This window comes from Fukomys damarensis, unplaced genomic scaffold (genome assembly GCF_012274545.1).
Source record: "Fukomys damarensis isolate Sample0158 unplaced genomic scaffold, DMR_v1.0_HiC HiC_scaffold_39, whole genome shotgun sequence".
In the NCBI taxonomy this organism is placed as follows: Eukaryota; Metazoa; Chordata; class Mammalia; order Rodentia; family Bathyergidae; genus Fukomys; species Fukomys damarensis.
In genome coordinates this window covers 10,390,306-10,409,649 of record NW_022900951.1, presented here as the reverse complement: position 1 = coordinate 10,409,649, position 19,344 = coordinate 10,390,306, and the positions used below count along the sequence as shown (strand labels likewise).

The 19,344-nt window shown below is 42.4% G+C and overlaps 1 protein-coding gene across 3 annotated transcripts; it reads left to right on the top strand.

Annotated features, from left to right (window-relative positions):
* Positions 1 to 552: 552 nt before the first annotated feature.
* On the top strand, positions 553 to 17,012 carry Gemin8 (gem nuclear organelle associated protein 8). Of its 3 annotated transcripts, XM_033760337.1 has the most exons (6): positions 611 to 688; positions 5,825 to 6,014; positions 8,656 to 8,694; positions 9,509 to 9,654; positions 9,796 to 9,959; positions 16,657 to 17,012. In XM_033760337.1, exons 2-6 carry the CDS (start codon positions 5,877 to 5,879, stop codon positions 16,911 to 16,913), a joined length of 744 nt encoding a protein of 247 aa, XP_033616228.1. In that variant the 5' UTR covers positions 611 to 688; positions 5,825 to 5,876; the 3' UTR covers positions 16,914 to 17,012. The 3 variants fall into 3 exon arrangements, with proteins under 3 accessions (XP_010612243.1, XP_033616228.1, XP_033616227.1); XM_033760336.1 differs by having other exon boundaries at positions 9,509 to 9,959; XM_010613941.3 differs by lacking the exon at positions 5,825 to 6,014 and having other exon boundaries at positions 553 to 688; positions 9,509 to 9,959; positions 16,657 to 17,010.
* The last annotated feature ends 2,332 nt before the right edge of the window (positions 17,013 to 19,344 follow it).

The window sequence follows — 19,344 nt, the reverse complement described above, 5'->3', positions numbered from 1 at the left end:
GTGACAAAAATATTAATATGTGCTATTTTTGTCTGCTTATAATGAATTCCATACATTAGGTTACAAAGATCTCAGGAATCAGAAACACCAGGCTGATTCGGATATACAAACTAAACACTGAAATCACACTCAGACTCAGAGCTGGGTCAATCTGTTTTCAAAGTATGGGTGATCTGCACTGTCCGTTTTTGGATAACAAAAAAATAGTAGAAAGAAAACTGGCGAAATAAAGACAAGGGCACAGTTGAGGGCAGGGTAAAAAGTTAAAAGCAGAAGCCACCCTCGCCTTCCCATCCTGCCACAACCATGGGTTCAGATTCCGCAGCCCAGGGTCCCCGCTCCATTCCTCGCCCCAGTGCCCAGCTGGGCTCAACAGTCACTTCTTGGGACCTGGTCAAACTCCCTGCCCTCACTTCACCCTACACTCCGCCCAGCGGAGCTGATTCCCAGCCCCAGCTCCTCCTCCTGCATTGCGTAACCCTTGTTGCGGACGTGACGTCCATGGCGTAGGCAAGATTTCCGGCGCGCGCGCGCGGTCACAGCGTCCCGCACCGGAAGCGTGCTTCTAGTTACCCGAGCAACAGCACCCCCCCACACCCCCTCTCCCCCGCTAGCCCTCGGTGTCCCTATGGAAAAGTTGGCCCCTGCTCGCCCACCGCGCAAGACCTGCAAGCGGCGTGCCCATGAGGTGACTTCGGGGACGGCTGGGTTTCTTTTCGGGAGTGAAGAAGGAGCCAGAGCCAGAGGCCTGGCTTCTTCTGAGGCAGGGAATGCGGATATCTTAGTGGTCACGTTGTCATTGTAATAAATCACCATCAACCGGCGACGAAAAGTGGGACCTCAGGCTCTGGATATTACAAGTCTATGCAGGTTAATTGTTAGAGGAGACCACCCTAAAGGCTGTCAGCTCTGTTGTGCTTCCTAATCACTGAATGACCTTTAAGAGTTCCGAAGCCCGGGCCCTTATCCCACACCAATGGAGTCCGAATTTCTAGTCGGCATGGGATTTTTTTTTTTTTTTAAACTCATGTGCCGGGAATAACGGTATTAAGCTAATTCTATAGGTGAATTCGGATTTTTCCCGTCCTGCCCAGTATCTAAATGGAAAGTCCCACAGGACACATCCTTAGAAGGATGTTTAAGATACTGGCCAGTCCGCTAAAAAGTAGGGTTTTTTTTTCTTTTCACTTGCGTTTTGACCTCTGTGAAACAGCAGTTTTTAGTAGAAATTATCGTGAGAACATATGACAGGTTTAACCTGTCACAGGTTAAAGTGGAGAATGCCTTTGCCCAGTTTTCTGGTGTGGTAATGAGGTGGAGCTGAACCAGTGGCCAGTGAAGTACCTCTTAGGCCAGAAATCCTGAGAATGCCTTAGTACAGTGCAGATGGTCCTGAAAGGTTCTGGGTTTTTTTTTCTTTTTTTTTTTTCAGAAATGATTGTTAAATTTGTTTCACAGGCTAGGTTCAGTATTCAGCTGTTTTTCAAGTTAAGTCAGAACGTTTGAAAAATCTAAAGATTAAATGCGCAAACAACACTTAAAGAGTTCTTTACTCTCACTATTCTCATGACTTGTGGGATTAGGGATATCCTTTTAAAATACAGTTTTTACTAACATGGTGTACCACACTAACAGTCCTTTTGGGATAGAAGTGTAAACAGAAACCGTGTATTTCAAAAGATTGTTAGTACTGTCGGTAAACATAACTGAAGGCAAATTCACAGTAAAGTGTATAAATCCCCCTTTTATGTTCACTGCCTTCCTGGAGAAAGTATGCAAACTAAAGTTTCAGAGAGACTTTCATTCTAAAGCTATTTTAAGGACAGTGAATAATTACTTTGTGTTTGTTGGGATCCAACATGTAGGATAGGTTGAGATCAGTTTGGGGGAAAATTGAACAACTAAAAGCTACAGTTTAGGTTGGAGAGTTTACAAACTAGGTACAGAACTCTTAAAACTACATCCCTATGATAGGAAATCCATAGAATAGCAGACAAGTAAGTACAGAATGGAACTATAGATGGTTAAACGGCAGATGAGTTGAGATATCTTGAAAAGATGCTAATATATTTAAACATTCACTGTCTGAAAAGATTTTGGTCAATATAGAGTAAAAATGGGAGGAGAAAATGTTATTAAGATACAGCGTACAATCTCAATCACAATTTCAGCAGCATACAAGGGCAGAGAAAAATTGCCCCCCCCGGGAGAAAAATGGGAAATTTAAAAGAAGTAAAATGTAGAATCTGTGCCTACAAGTGATTAAGTGCCCAAATGTGTGAGGTGTGGTGAATGTTGTATCAGTTTAGAAAAGAGAGGCATTAACATGGAATTACCATGATTATGTTTCTAGAAGAACTAAAACTTGAAATAAAATTCTGGCAGTGTGAAAGTGCCCTTAACCATTTCCACTATTAAAGGTTTTTGCTAAGTATCCCCTTTAGTTTTTAGCACTACCTGCTTATCCAAGCCTTTTTGCTTATGGTCATGCTAGGTTTTGCCATAGTTTGAAAGATATGCCTGCAGTGAAACAAACTCATCTATTTCTTCTTTTGAGCTGTTATCGTTATGTTGTTTCTAGTATCTCAATTTTCAGTTCTCCCATTGCCTCTTGTGTTCATGACTTAGAGAGTAATTTTGCTTTTTCATGGCCTCATAGTTCACTTCTGACTGGACGCTAGTCACATGGGAACTCAGTGAATTTACAAATAAATCCATTGACAAGTCAACCACCCTTGCTGACAAGTTAAACGGTGCCCTGCTGTGGGTGGAATGTCATTTGTATGGGAAAAAAGAGAAGAATTGTTAAGTGCATCCTTTCAGTCTTCTTCCCTATGCAGTGCTTTCTTTAAGACAATACTTATTGCAACATCCAGAAGAGGGTAAATTGGGGCTGGAGGTAAAGAGAATGAAAAGAGGTAAAGGTCAGTGTTTGGCTCCCTCACCCCTCAGCTTTAACAGCGGCAATTATGACAAGAAGGTGAGGGCTTTCTGGTCAGAGTAGCAGGTCTGTGTCCAGCAGAAAGATAGAGCTTGCACTTATATTGGGTAGAAGGCCCTTCAGACTTGTCATCTTTGTTGTCCAAATAACTAAGCAGGGACCATGCAGAGCCACTGGAGGGAGCTCATGAGGGCGTCAAGCCAGATGAACTTGCCAGCCTCAGCAGCCAGCTAGGCCTGGGCCATAGCTCCCTGAGGACATGGGACAGGAAGCAGTGCTCTCCAAAATCCCCCTTTTCTTATTTACAAAGTTGGTCAACATTCCTATCAATCTGTGTATCTTTAAAATTCTTATTAGTACATGTATGCAGTAATGGTTACATTCACCATGGGGAGTTAGTCCATGTATATAACACATCTTATTTCTTTTTTCATCTCCTTTCCCTCTCCTACCTTGCCCCCATCTCTTGGCCTCCTTCCCTTTTGTGAAAGGCATCTTCTCCAATATGATTAGCATTGCATGTACAGAGGGATTTCTTAGGACCACATATGACTCAATGTATGTTACTCAGATTTCTCACCATACCGTCATTTTTTTTTTTTTTGCTGTAGTCTACAGTAGTCGCCTTCCTTTGCATATAAACAGTGCATACTGAGGCTCTTAATTATATACCAAACTATCTACTTGGCTCCAAGAGCCAAGTCAGAGGGAACCTTTAGCTAGAGTCATTGATTTAATGATCGATTGAGTTTTGCCATTTTAATTTTCAGAATTCTAGTGGGAAAAGAAGTAGGATAGAAAAGAAAATCTAGGGCTGGGGATTTAGCTCAGCAGCACAGCACCTGTCTGGCAAGCGTGAGGTCCTGAGTTGGATCTTCGGTCCAAAAAAAAAAAAAAAAGAAGAAGAAAAGAAGAAAATTTAGTTTCAGAGTACACCTTATGGTTTTGAGAGGAATTTGTGTTTTTATTTTATTTATCTTGTTGCCACGACATCCTAGATTCTCTGTATGTGCTCTAAAAAGAATATGTATGATGCCACTGCCTTTTGACAAAGCCACATTACTTATATATGGAATTTTTTTTGTAACTTGATAGAAATAGTCACATTTTATCCATTGGAAATTATAGCAGTCTTACCTGTTGTTCTTCATGTCTATGTATGCTTTAAAAATATATCTTTCACAGTAAACAGATTCACTGCAGCATAAATGCATTTTTTAAGAAAGGCTATATGGGAAAATACATCATTCAAGACTGGGAGGCTCAGTCTTGCCTGTAGGCCTCAGCAGTGTTTAGTGAATGACCTCAACCCTGTTTTTTTTTTTTCCTCCCTTCTTTGGTGGTTGAAGATGGACAATGAATGGTCTCTACTCAGCCTGGCTTGGCAGGGTGGTGACGATAGGCCATTGTGCTCACTGGGGAGGGCTGCCTGGTCTGTGTGTAGATCCTGGCCTGCCCTGACATTGCCAGTCTCTTTTCTCTCAGCTCCACTAGCTGCTAGGAAAAAAGTTGCTGTTCAATCCAGAGGGCTTGTGCCATGAAAGAGGAGGCTCTTTTGGGGAGGTGGGAAATGAAAGATAAGATTGAGACCACTGAGAGGGCATCCGGTCTGCTGCAACCATCAGCTCTTTTCCTAGAGAGGTGGTGGCGTCGGAATAACACCTAGAATTGTTTTTAACATTGGCTTTTCAGAAACCCAAGCATTTTTTTTAGACCCTTACACTCTATGTGCAGAAAATAACCAGCTTTTAAAAGGGAGAGGACAGTAGGAGAAGTAAAAAGAATTCAGATATGTTAGGAAAATGTAACAACTCCCCACAAGGAGCATAATCATTATGCACTGCAAACATGTACTGATAAAATTAAATAATAAAATTTAAAGAAATAAAAAAGTTAATAGGATTCACTTGTAGAGAGGATCCTCTTCTTCCCTTGGGAACTGATCAACTGGCCACTTAGCAGGAAGAGCATGTATTCCTTCTGAAACGTAGATACTCAGGACTCTATCCTGCATGGTCTGTCTAGCGATGACAGTCAGCCGGATCCCCACCAGAAATCATGATGGGCACAGATCATATTTTCTAAGCCCTTTCCATTGATACTGTTTTGCAGAGGTTTGGTTTGGCTTTGAAATGAATCTTTGAATGTCTAGATAGGCCTTGGAGAAAGGATGCAATTATATAGTCATGGAAACTTTTTTGAAGTGCCAAATATTAGGAAGTAGTTGCCAAGATTGTTGTTGATCATAATCTGCTTTCTTCTACTGTCTTACTGGGAGCCTTAATAATTTGCAAAATGTGTGAAATCTCACCATTCCTCCACACAAGTTCCAGGCAGGAAGTGAGGAGCAGTTAGGGTGCTCAGTGTATCAAGGGCAGATTGTACGACTTAATAATGTATACACATAAAACAGGGTGGGCAAAAGATGGCTCACAGCCTGCTTTTTGTACTTCCAGGGAGGTAGAAATTGTTCTCACATATTTTTAAAGGGTAATTTGGAGTGGTTTTTTTTTTCTAAAGCTACAAAGACTATGAATACTATATGAAAAAGATAATACATGGCCCACAAGCCTAAAATTTTTACTGTTATGGACCTTTACAGGAAAAAAAATTGCTAGGTAACCATAATGGAAATACTGAGCCTAATAATAATTATAAAGCTCTGTGAAAGTTGCTGTTCTTTTAGACATGTTTTCCTGTACTTTTATCTCATTGGATTTTTGAGAGATTGATTTGTATATTCAAATCAGTGATTCAAAGTAATCAAAATATATGGTGGATGTTTAAGTTAAAAATACTTACTACGTTAAAAAGCACACTGCCGTTGATCCCCCTCACTTCAAACACACTTATCCCACCTATCCTCTCCCCTTTCTGAAGCAGTTCTGGAAGTCCTCTCCTGTGTCTTTACGAGGTGTGATCATAACTATGGCGAATGCTGCTGCCCTTGTATCGTATAGATGGTGGACAGCCTGGGCTGCACCTGAACTGCCGTGGGTCAGAATGCTGGAACTGGCTTTCTTCAGTCATCTCCGCTGGTTTCCCTGGCTTCTTTCTTACAAGACTGCTCAGAGTAAGCACGGGGTGATTTCTGCAGCAGTGTATCATGGTAGCCCCTGTAACAAGTTCTTTGTTTAACCAAAGTCATCAGCCTCTCCTCAAGTTGGTGGTCACTCCCTCTTTTTAATCCCAACCACTGACATTTGAGCAGCCAGGAGAACATCATAAATTATTCTGGAACCCCTCTAACAGGCATCTACTTCATCACATGTGCCCAAACCTCTGGCTCTGCCAAACGAGCCTCTCTCGGCCACCTCGCGGGTTTTCAGAATGTTGGTGCCGCCACCTGTGGTGCCAGGCTGGATTTCCCCACAGAGAGTAGCGGTGGGATTTGGTCCATGGCAGTGTTCTGGCACAGCAGTGTTTATTACAGGTGTGAGCCTGTCAGACTTCCCAGTCCGGGATGACTGACCTACTTCCAGCTAGGCATAATGACTTCTAAGACGTAGCAAGAAATTTGGATTCCAAACTCTTAATTTCCAGAAGCCACACAGATGTCTCCTATACTTTTCTAATTTAATTCTTGTGCTACTTGTTAATCTATAAAAAATGTGATTAGGAAACACATGGCGTTCACTTTAATGTCATTATGCACAGCAGGCTCTCAGAAAGCTATTCAGATTTCAGTGTTAGAAATATGAAACCTGGCTGTAGTGAATTAGCCACTTAAGGGCAGCACCTTCCAGTTTAGCACTCAAGTATGTACTGATTCCTGCCATTATTTCTTTTGTGCTTGCTGTATTTGTTTGTGTGGTAAGGCACCTAAGCATTGACTTTTATATTTCTTCAGCAGCATGGAAAGCACATAACAGTTAGATAGGTTTTCAAGTAGTTATACATGTTTTAAACCTTGGAGTTGTACTTTAAAGGCATTATGAACTGAATTTATACCTTTCACTATAGTTGGTAACCTTTTTCCCATTTATATGCATTGCAGTTGTGCATATTCCTGAATTTAAGACAGGAAACAGGAGGTATTGGCCGTATTTAAGATAATTTTTCAAGTCATATCAGTCTTCTTAGAAATACCCTATTTTAAAGCTTGTTATATTTTAAAAGAATGTGAATGGTTCTCTTTTGGCTAAATTTTATCTATTTTATTTACTTATTTTTCCTTTTATTTTTTGAGACAAGGTCTTGCAACTCACTAGCCAGGCTGGCCTCAAGCTTACAACAGTCCTTCTGCCTCACCTTCCTGAATGCTGAAGTTACAGGCATGAGCCACCACACCCAGCATCTTTAGGCTAAATTTTAGAAAATGAAGAGGTCAGTTTAACATCTCAGCTTTTAACATGACCACGTGAAAACATCTGATAGAAATTTCAAAATGTCAGTTTTTTTTCTTAAAGATTTGAGATTTTTAAATTCAATTCTATAGTTAGGAAAAGTAGGAAAAACAGAACTTCTTCAGTATGTGAGTTCCAACACTTAAAACCTAAGTAGCTGTTTGCTTGGCATTGTTAGGGGTTCTGTCTATGTGCGTGCTTTTTAGGGTATAATTTTTGTTTAATTCTTATTTAGGTACATTCTGGTGTGGGCTGGTATTTAGTAGCTCTGAAATTCTGAACAGGAGGAAAACTAAGTCTATTTAAATAGATTATAAAAGGTACACAGCTTCAGATTAAACTTTACCTTTAGGTATTTCATGCAGTGTGTCAGTTAATCAGGGTAGGTGGAAAAAGAGTAAATCCTGGCAGAGTAGTGCTCTTTGGCAAGGCAGCCTGTGTCACACCTCAGGAAAGTTTGCAATAGAATAGTTTCTTCTACAGAGAGACAGGAGAGACAGTTAGGTCAGGTGACTGTGATGGCACTCTCTGTCTGAAATCAAAACCAAGTTGACCTAAACTAAAACAAGGCCCTTTGGGCGAACTTAAAGCCCCAAGCACACTTGAGCCTGGAAAGATGTTTTTGTTTAAAGAGGCTTCTATGAAGCTGGTTGTGGTGGCACACATCTGTAATCCCAGCTACTAAGGAAGCTGAGGCAAGAGAATGACATGTTCAAGCCCAGCTGGGCAACTTAGCTAGACCTTGTCTCAAAATAAAAAATAAAAAAGGGCTGGTGGTATAACTCAGTGTGAAGTCCCTGGGTTCAATCTCCAGTACCAAAAACAAAAAGGTACGGGCTGGGGGTGGAGCTCAGTAACAAAGCACTTACCTAGCACGCGTGAGACCCTGGGCTCCATCCCCAATACCACAAAACAACAACAACAACACCAAAAGGCTTCTGCAAGTCCCAAATCTAAGGCAATACCCAACAGAGGTTTCCAGGGTTAATGTAAGTAGTCATTGACATGTGTTAAGGACTAGTAAGTAAAGTAATAGTTATAAAAATATACCTTATGTGCCATATATCATTTTTGTGTAAATATACTAACTGCCAAATATTTATGTGGTTATAATCATAGACTACTTGCAACAGGAAAACCAGTAATTTGTTTTAGTCACTGAGTCATGCCTAAGGGGTCGCCTCCTTTTCAGACCTTGTGGTCATAACCCAGGTGCCGGGGTCTCCTGGTGTGTTTTGTGACAATTTGGCATAATACTAGACTGAGGCAACCTCTTAGAAATTGCTTTGCAGTTGTAAAATAGCTGTGAGTATCCCACAGCCATACTGATCAGGTGTTCACAGTGTGGTTCTTCTTTCCTAATTTAAGAGCCCATCTGGACTTCCACCATCGGAGAAGGCCACAAAGGTAAGACTACCTTTTGTCTTATGAGTTCAAAAACATTTAGTCTTTAAATTCTTAATGGTCTCTTTCCGTGACGGAAAAGATCAAACAAGTACAGGTTGAGCATCACCACTCCAATTATCCAAAATGATCCCAAATCCAAAACTTTTTGAACCTACCATGACCTTGAAAAGGTTTCAGATTTTGAAGCAGTCCACATTTTGGATTTTCAGATTAGAAATGCTGAACAGTGACAGTATATGTAAACTTTCCAAAATCTGCAAGACGACTGAAATTTGAAATGCTTCTGGTCCCAGGCATTTTGGATAAGAAAACTAAAAAAGCATCAAGTGCATTACGAAACATCTCTTGTCCCAGACGTTGAAGGGTGGACTGGGCCAGCAGGCTAGTTTAGGGAGCAGAAGAGGAGGAACCAAAGGCTATCACAGTCTTCTATTAGAATTGACAGCCCATTTCTAACTTGGAACTAGTAAAGATAGCCAAGATGATAAATGTGGGATCATTTACCTCCCCTTGTGTCTTATCTAAAAACAATCATTATTAGCATCTGTCGTCATTATAGGGCTCTGTAGCTTTAAGCACATTGTCTTGTGTGTAACTGATTCATACATTTTCAGAGAGCAAGTGTGCATATACTCGGTTTCTGTGTCTTGGGTACAGACCTGTCTTACATCTTTTTCAGCCCACTATCTTCCTCAATAGAGTAGGGGTCTAGTAGATTCTCAGTAAATGTCCATTGGTTAGTTGATGAGACATTGAAACATCTCTTAAGGATGAACTGTTTGGTGGCTGATCTGTGCTTGCCTTTATTTTGTAGGTGGCAACATCAAAAGCTGCCATGTCTTGGTATTCTCATCCAGTATATGCAAGATACTGGCAACATTACCATCAAGCAATGGCTTGGATGCGAAACCACCAGGTTGCCTACAGGAAGGCTGTGGAAGCCTATTTCAGTTTCCCAAGGTACTTCTCAAATGCACCCCAAAGCTCTTATGATAACAATGCTGGATCTCCTCAGTCCTACTATGGCCATCGCATGGCCTGGCAGGACTCCCACTGCAGTTATTCCCATGACGGAAGGGCTGAGCAGCCTCCCTGTGACAGTGGTAGGATGCAGCCCTCCACAAGAGCAGACCGAGCTTTGTTGGAAAAAGAGGAGGTCGAGACAGAGTCCGATGACGAGGTAGAATGTGACCTGAGCAATATGGAAATCACCGACGAGCTCCGCCAGTACTTTGCAGTGACCGAGAAGCACAGAGAAGAGCGACGTAAGTTCCAAACAGTCTTTCCTCATGCTGCCTTTCCTTGGCCTGACTTTAACGTCTTTTTTCTTACCTAATATATCAAGTTATTGTATGGCACTTCATTTGGGTACAGGTATATTCTAAATCCAGTACACAGCCTGGAAAAGCTAAGGTGTTGTTGCACCTCAATGACATTCGTTACCAGAGCTGCTTATTTTAGTTCCAGAGCAAAGCTTATCCTAACAATACCTGTGCCCTTATTGAACATTAGCCACTCTGCCAGACAGAGCATATACTCATGCATATATTCCCTAACCTGCATAGAACCTATTTTACAAATGAGGAAAATGAACCCTGAGAAAGTCAGTCACACAATTAGTCAATTTGGTGTTAGGATGCAAAGCATGTCTGCCTGACTCCACTTCCCGTGCTGCTCCCTCTGTGCCAGGGCTTGTCCTTCTAAGTAATGAAAAGTAATGGCTGTTATTTGAATGAAGAAATGATGTCTTTCGGTATTAATTACAATCATTCAATCGGTGGTTACAGCTCTTGTCCCATAGGGTGCTGTACTTGCTACAGTTCTATGAGATGTTTTACCAAATGACTTAAGCTTTGCATGTTTTGTGAACTTGATCAATTTCATGTCTTCTTTGACTGTTACTCCCAAATCTGCTTACTTTATTCCAAAACTCCAGATGTACTCTTTTCCTCATTGTCCTGTGTTGAATTGTATCCCCTCAAAAAGTTGAGCTGCTGGCTTTTTGTTCCCCTGTGTCTCAGAATGTGATCTTATTTTGAAACAGGATCTTTTCAGAAGTAGTAAAAGTAAAATGAGGTCAGGAGGGGGCCCTCATTCATATGACTTGTGCTTTATTAAAAGAGGAAAATGTGGACTGAGAGACAGACACGCATAGAGGGAGAACATGGTATAAAAATCGGCGTACACTGCCTCGCATTCACAAGGACCTGGGTTCAATTTCTATCACCACAGAAAACAAACAAACAGAGCCAGGAGAGAGGTCTGGAAGAGATCCTTCCCTAGCACCTTCATGGGAAGCAGAGCCCTGCTCCCACCTTGATTCCAGACTTCTGACCCTAGAACTCAGAAACAGTACATTTCTTTCTTCAGAGCTACTTCATTTATGACACTGTATGATGGCAGCTCCAAGAAACTAATGCAGCCATTCTGTGAGAATTTCCACTGCATCCTCGTTTGTCATTGCATGCCATCTGTGACTGGGACTTAAACCACACATAGCTTTGGCCATCTTGATAAAAACAGTGTGTTATATGTTTGTTTCAAAATAATCCAGGTAATAAACCATCTAAAAAGGAATTTTATGAAACCCCTTGCCACCTCCACCTTTAACCTGACTTGACATTGGACAGGTATGTTGTTAGGATCAGGATACAGAGGCCACTGTGGCACAATAGCTTGGATCCCAGGGTTCCAGCCTGGTGACCCCACCCACTAACCAGAAGTGCTTATTGTCTTGCGGGAGCCCCTACCTTCGCTGTTCTGTGCCTCCGCCTTCTCACCTGTGAAGTGGGGGCTCCTCATTAATGGCGTGATGATTAGGAAGAAGAAATGAGTCCATACAAGAAGGGCAATAGAATGGTGCTTGGCACAAAGGCGGTGCCCAGGAAGTGTCAGTTGTTAGAGTTAATTGAGAATGACCTATCCTTTAACCTGATGTTTTGACCATACATTGATTTTGCCCTCATCAGTTTGTCTGAATTAGTGTTTGACTGAAATTCTGCCTACAGTATTTTTAGTGAGATGTTTTGTGGCTTCAGAAAGGTCATATGTTTCTGTTCTGGGTAATTCCTTTCGAACTTTTAACTTATTTGGAATATTAAAAACATGAAAGAATTAAAGTAGTGGTATCTGTCATAGTCATTAACACAATGTTTAGTTGATTCAAGGATGTTCTTGCTTGCTAAAAATGTAATATAATAAAATGCACAGAAAATGAACCCACTCCCATGCCACTAATAGCACTAAACACAACAGGCTTCTGGTTTTTTGTGCCTTTAAAACATGTAGTTGGGGCTGGGAATGTACCTCAGTGGTACAGTGCTTGTCTAACACGCACAAGGCCCTCAGTTCAGTCTCCAAGACCACAAAAACAAACAAACAAATATATAAACAAATACATACTTAGCACACAGTTCAAAGCTACTTCTCCTAGAGTCTCTGCAATTGCTTTTATTCCTACAGCCTTCCCTGAAAGCATTATCCAGTCCATGGTAAGCAAAACTTGTCTAGAGAAAGTGAAAACTCAGCATGGTCTAATCACCAGGATCTAATCCAGAGACTTGGTGTTTATTAGAAGAAGCTGCCAGGGCCTGATCTTGCACCATTAAGAAAATAACAGGCAGCAGGTCACTAGCATTATTTTTGTCACAGCCTCTTTGGGGGTACAGGATGAACATGTTCTCTCTAGCAGGAATGAAGGATAGAATTCATGTGGAATTAAACTGAATGTCCATGTCACCTTCCAATCCACTGCCTTCACTAGAAATTTTCGTGGAGGTTTAGTTAACATACACAGCCGGGAAAAGCTTTCAGAAAGATATAAGCATCCTGGGTAGTGTGAATAATTGGGTACGGTTTTTTGTTTTGTATTGTTCTTTGAACCAGTAGAAGCTACTTGTTCAAAAAGGGCAAATTCAACTTGGAACATGAATAGTTTAGAGAACACAGCATTATATAAAATGTTACTAGCAAGGGAAGGCATAGCTGAATTTTTAAATTTTAACTTTTCAATATTATTCACTTTCTCAGAAACATGTGAGTTACACAGTTTATCATCTGAGTCTTGTTTAATACCGTCTGAGGACAGTATCAGTGCAATCCTTCACATCACACTAAACAGCATGTTCTTCTTTCTGATTGCTACCCTTCCAGATAATCTCTACTTTAATGCCTTTCAATACCCAAAACACAAAAGAATTAAGAATTCCTTTGTGCAATGGGAGACTGCATGCTTTCGATTATGTTACATGTCATCCTTTCCTAACACGACATTTCCATTATGTAAAACATCAGTGGTAACGTTGCATATGAGGAAGTAGACAGCTGAGAATTTTTAAGGTCAGCTGTGATTTCAATTATTTTCTTAGGAAAAAATGTTTGCCATTAGGTTAAGAAAAGTTTTTTTTTTTTTTTAGTCATAAGTGGCCATCACTAGAGACTGCGAGGCTATATTCCTTAGAGGAAGCCCAAGAGAAAGTTACCATCCCCACTAGGGAATAAGACCTTTGGAAATAGACACTGACCCTGTTTTCTTGGGACTGTGCTACTCAGATGTTTATTATCTGTGTTTTGGGAGTAGATGTTGGGTCAAAACAGCAACATAGTCTCAAAGAATATGATATGCTTTAGGTCAGTTAGAAAGAGGGTACAAAATCATATTTAAGATGATGCATAGAAGAGTATCTGTGGTGTGGTCCATGATCACTATTGCAAATGAGAGGTAGAGCTGATGTCCTAGACAGGGAAAAGAAAGAGCTTTGGGAGTGGGAGAGGTGGAGTAAAGGAATAAACTCCAGGCTTTAAGGGATGGCATCTGTTTGGAATAAAAAAAAGGAGTAAGTCAGCTTCTTGCTTAGACACTAACATGCTGTTCTTTCCAGAGGGCCCAGATGCGGTGCTTGCACATTTGATGGGAGCCATCTGCTCACTGTGCTGTGTCTACCTTAGTCAGAAGGTGTGGACTCAGTCTCCACTGTGAGCCTTCAGTCTGCCAGAGACCCACCTGTTTCTGCTTCACCACCCTCTGTGGAAAGCCTAGCACTGTAGTGGTCCATGAGCTGTCTTGGTTTAGACGATGCAAAAGCATGAAATCACACTGATTGAGCATAATTCCACACTGTGCGTCTGTTTCATCTAATCTGGCTGTTCCAAAGTGCATAAAGCCGATCAGTGAAATGATAGGTGTGGAAGGTCACAGAAAATGGAAGGGAGAGATACAAAGGCACTTGTATTGTAAAAGTGAGAAGTGATTGCCCACCAACTGTAGGATTGCATTTGTCATGGAGCAGGGGACCCACGATGAGGAGCCCAATCAGAAATGGCTCCAGTTCTGTTAGTAAGCATGTGTGTTCTGAGAATGTTGCTGATGAGCAGAAATGAGGCATTCTTGATCTATTCACATTTGCATTTTCCTTCAGTTGTGCTACCATCATTCATTTTAGCAGCATAGCAGAAAATCTCATTGACACATCTCGATGGCAGAAAGCTGCACTAGTAAGCTAAGACCTTGGTGTTTGTTAAAATTTCTAAACTTAGAGATTGGATTTAGGTGAGAAGTTGAACATCTGGTGTGCCACTGAATCTGTCCGTGAATCAGTTGTAGTCTTGGGATAGGTTTAAAAAGATACCCTTCTGTCACATTCCACCTTTAGTGGAAAGCCCAGTGCCTGACTATCAGCCCCACATCCTGCTTGGCCAGGGCTCTCCGGAAGTACTGTTCCTGGGTCTTTTGGAAGGTCTGAGTGCAAAGGACCTGCACCTGCACTTAGAAGTGTGTGGCTGTACATCGGTATCCTAGGCCACCTTTGCTCTTCCACCAGCTTCCTGGCCAGGAATGGGTCTTATGGAAATAAGCAGATGTGGCAACCATTGAGTGCTTTTCTCTGACCCAATGTTTAATATTTCTTTTCTCTCCTTGAATGTTAACTGGGAGTCAGAAAAATGTCTGGGAATGGCTATTTTCTGTGGCCAGTTAGGACCCAGTTCATCTACTCCCACACTGATGCAATAGAGCTCAGTTTGGAGCAACATAGAATTTTTTTTTTCTGAGACAGGGCCTAGCTATGTAGTTCAGTCTGGCTTTGAACTCACTTTTTAGCCGAGACTAGCCTCAAACTCATGATGATCCTTCCTCAGCCTCCCAAGTGCTGGGATTACAGTCGCTCACCTCCACCCGACAGGACATAGAATTTAGGCAACTTTGAGAACCAAACAGATTAAATAATGATGTTTCAAACCTGATAGAAAGACCAAAATTGAGAAGCAAATACTTGTTGGCTTCTAAGACCTTTGCATAGTCACATGTTCAAGATGAGACCATAATTCATGTCTCGCTGCGAGGCAGCTCTGAACCATCGGTGGTATATATATGACTGTCCCATCAGGTACATGGGACAGTCCCATCCGGTGGTACAGTCCATTGGTGGTTCAAGCCAGCAGAAACATGTTAAGCCAATATTTTGGCTTTGTTCTGCATTTCACAGTAAGTCAGCCATACGTATTTCCCATGGGTGAGATAACAATTTGGGGGTATTTATTTTGTTTGACACTCATTTGGCTCATAATACATTTCTTCCATTTGCAAAAAATAATTGCACGTGGTGTAGGAGAGCAGTGGCCATACCCATTTGTAATAGTATGTCATCTCCAAGGTGATATTTATAAAGAACAGAATTATGAGAGTGATTACACATAGCTATAGAAATATCTTTCCCTTCACACTTGATTAGTGCACTGCTTTGTTCCCCGGCAGGCATAGTGGAGAGCCAGAAAGGAAAGAATGATTTATGTCATTGTTTTATTCCCCTACAGCCATCTTTATTCCTTATCTGGTGGCGTTTCTCCTGGTAGCAGTAGTAGCTACAGATAATGTACCCTCTGCTATCAATTTCTCTCTTGACAGTCGCTTAGAGAATCTATGTGAGTTGGCTAAATTTTACCTTATGCAGCACTGTTTTGTTGACACTTTTATGTTGTGATTTATATAAGAATAAAAATTATGATACTGGGACTTACCATAGTAAAAAAAAAATAGAGAAGGAAAATAAATTCAATAAATATTTCTTGCTTCACAGGAATCTTATTTTTTTCCCTAGTGCTGGGATTAAACCCAGGGCTTCCTGCACACTAGGCAAGTGCCCTAGTACTGAGCTACATCCCAGCCAAGAATCCGTTGAAATTAGTAGGACTGTCATGTCCCCACTGGCTGGTACCACCAGTGTGTCTGTCCCATCAGGTAACATGGGGCAATCACATGAGGTTGTACAAGCCACCCAGCAGCAAAACATACAAATTATGGTGCCATCATGAACATGCTAAAGTATCTAACTGGATGTATGAAACTTACAGTGTCACCTAGGCTAACCTACAAGGCAGCAAGTCCAGTCCCACAGTGAGCAGAGCAACCGTCTAGTGCAGATCTGTAACAGACAGATCAGAAGTCACAGTTCTCCATTCCATTGGTACAATTGCCATTTCTTGGCCCTTTTACCATTAGCAAGTGTTTAATCATTTAACGTGTTGTTGGCTAGTATGATTTGTGTCTTGCATCTATGGAGGGATTGTCAGTGATTGTTGCAATCTGTACTTACGAGGGCTTATTCTTTTCTAGTCAGTACCTCTTTTAGAGCGGTGGTTATTTTTTTTCTCCACTACCTCATGTGTCATGGGAAGTACTTCTTCTAACTCTGGACTTTGTAGGAAGCTGTTCGTTCCCATACTGCCCCGGGCCTTCTGTGCATATGCAGGTTGGGGCAGCTATACAGGTGAGAGAAGACCCAGGGGGCTTCATTTTCTCCTGTATTTCTAGGGCATGTGGCCTGGTCATGCCTCGGGATCCTTCTCCACTGGCACAGTTGGGTCCAAGGGAAAGCCAAGAGACCTTAGGGGCCCTGGCAGGGCTGCAGTGGCACATTCCTGTACATGTGTGCGTATGTGCAAGTTCATGTTCCTGTCTGTTCCCAGGGCGCCAGCAGCAGCTAGAGGCGGAGCGCCTGGAAGAATACGTGAACGCCGACCATGACTTGTACTACAACAACCGCAGGACCGTGAAGGCCCCAACGGAGAGGCCGGGTGAGCTGCGCCAGGCTGAGATGAAGCGCTTGTATGGGGATGGCGCCCCCAAGATCCTGGCCATGGAGACCGCAGTGCAGCTGAGCTTTGACAAGCACTGTGACAGAAAGCACCCCAAGTACTGGCCTGTCATTCCCTTGAAGTTCTGAGCCTTGGGCACAAGGCCCCCAGGGAATGCTTCCCGAACAGTCCCCAGCCTCACCCCTTCCTTTTTTAAAAAATAAACAGTTTTCATCTCTCCTGTGCATTTCTCAGGGAAAGAGGCCTTTATACTGAGATAAGCATGTTTCCCAAAGGCCCAGTGGGCCCGTCAGGGGCTGGGTACTATATTAGCTTTCCTGTCGCTGGAACAAAATACCTGACACGTGCAACTTGTTTGGGTTCATGGTTTGGGAGTTGTTCAGTGTAAGGCAGAAACAGCCCAGTGGAAAGACATGGTGGAGAAAAACTGCTTACCACATGGCAGCCATGAGACAAAAGGAGGGAGGGACAGTGGACGCTCCAGGTCATGCCCACCGTGACCCACCCCTCCACCTTAGATCATGAGAACTCATCAGTGGATGAGTCCGTTGTTGAGTACAGCTCTGCCGTGGTCTGGGCACTTTCCAAAAGCCCCACCTTACCTCCAAACACGTGAGACTTCAGAGGGACATTTTAAATGTAGACTAACGGGGTGGTGTCATATGTCAGCCACTTGGAAGTCAGCAGGTTGTCTGTTGTTGCCCACATGAGAAACTTTCTCTTGACAAAGTGAAATGTTTTGTCTTTTTATATTTTCTTCTTTTACCCACCTGAACTTCACAAATGCTGTAAGCCAGATGTTCTGTCTGCCTTAAATGAGGCAAGCGTGCAGTGAGGCAAGTACCACTTCTTTCTAAAGCACAGTTTGGCCTGCCTGCTGTGTAAAAGGCCAGAGAATAAGTACTTTTGGTTTTGCAGGCCACACTGTCTGTGCTGCAAATGCCCTCAGGGTATGAAAGCTGTCATAGATGGTAACGAAACAAACTGTTCCAATAAAACTTTATTTGAAAAAGGCATCGTGGAGGCCGGCCTAGGCAATTTAGCGAAATAAAAAATGAAACAGCCTGGGAGTGTAGCTCAGTGGTAGAGCACACCTGGGTTCAACTCCCAGTGCCAAAGGGGGAAGGGCATGGTCTACAGGTGGTAGTTGTACCAACCTCTGCCAGTGGAATGAAAGTTACCTTTTCTCTACAGAGTATTAATGTCATTCAAAAGAGAAGTATAATTCCCAAGCCTGGTCACTTCTGTAGTCTCTGTTACAGAAAAGGCACGATTGAGCTGGGACTCTATATAGCAATTATTGCTTTGATAAAAGAATGCGTTTCTGAGAATGAAAATCTAAAAATTGATGGGATGGTCCATTTATAAAAAGCAGCTGCCTCTTAAATAAGTTATTACAGGGCATTGCCAGGCCACAAAAGATTATCACATTCATCAAACGTTGGGGAGAAGATTTAGTCTTGACGTGTTTCTCCTTAAGAACACTTAGCTTCGAATTCAGCCCCTGCCCTGAGACAAATGCATTACTTTCATCAGCCCCAGGTGTTTAGTTTTTCAAGCTCTCATTTTATTACTGGAGTTGCAATTTGTGCTTAGGTTATTGCAGACAAAGTCAGAATTGACTTGCCCCTGAGGTGACACATGAGTAGAATTTCAAATCTTTAGCATTTCTCCTTTTTATTGGAAACTCATACACCTCAGTGTAAAATAAATGTGATTCTGACATTATGCAAAGCAAAGCCATCCTTGCAGCAGGGGCTTAGTTCTTTGGGAGTAAACATTTCTGTTTACCTCAGACTCACACCTCCCAAAGAACACATCATGTGGTCCCACCCCTGGCTGGCTTTGTCCCTTTGTGTGAGAGTTATTTTCACCTCTAGGTTGTCTTCCCTTCCTCAAAGTGAGTGTTAAGCACTCCTTCATGAGGTCATGATGAGAACCACGTTGAGTAATGCCTGTAAAACACAGTGCTGGCAACACAGTAGTCAAAGTGCCAGGCGAGTCAGCTCTAGAACTGATGAGCCTTCTGGAGAACTTATCCCCCTCCCTGTTTTTCTTCCCAGGTGTCCCTCTGAGCACTAATGACATTTGTTCAGCAAATCTTTGAGTTCCCTTCATTTAGTTGGCTACACCGTCCTCTCTGCCCTTGGGGATGGTACTGTGGGCTCAAGGGAGGCAGCCTAGCCACTGTGACAGTATTTGCACCTGTACACTGGCATAGGCAGCAGCAAGAGCCAACTGGGGCTTCTCAGTCTCTGCACTGCTGATATTTGGGGCCAGAACGTTGTCTGTTGAGGGGCAGAGAAGCTGCCTATGCATTGTAGGGTGTTTAGTTGAATCACTGATCTCTACCTACAAGGTGCAATTGTGACAACCAAGCATGCCTCCACCCAGACCTTGTCACATACATATGGCGAGGAGGGAGGTGGAATCTGCATATGGAAAACCCCCAGTTTGTGGACACGGAGGCAGAGTTTTTTTCAGTGCTGGCTACAAAGAACCCAACACACAGGTACCGTTCAGATTGCAATGCGGGCTTCCCAACATGAAGGAGCTGAG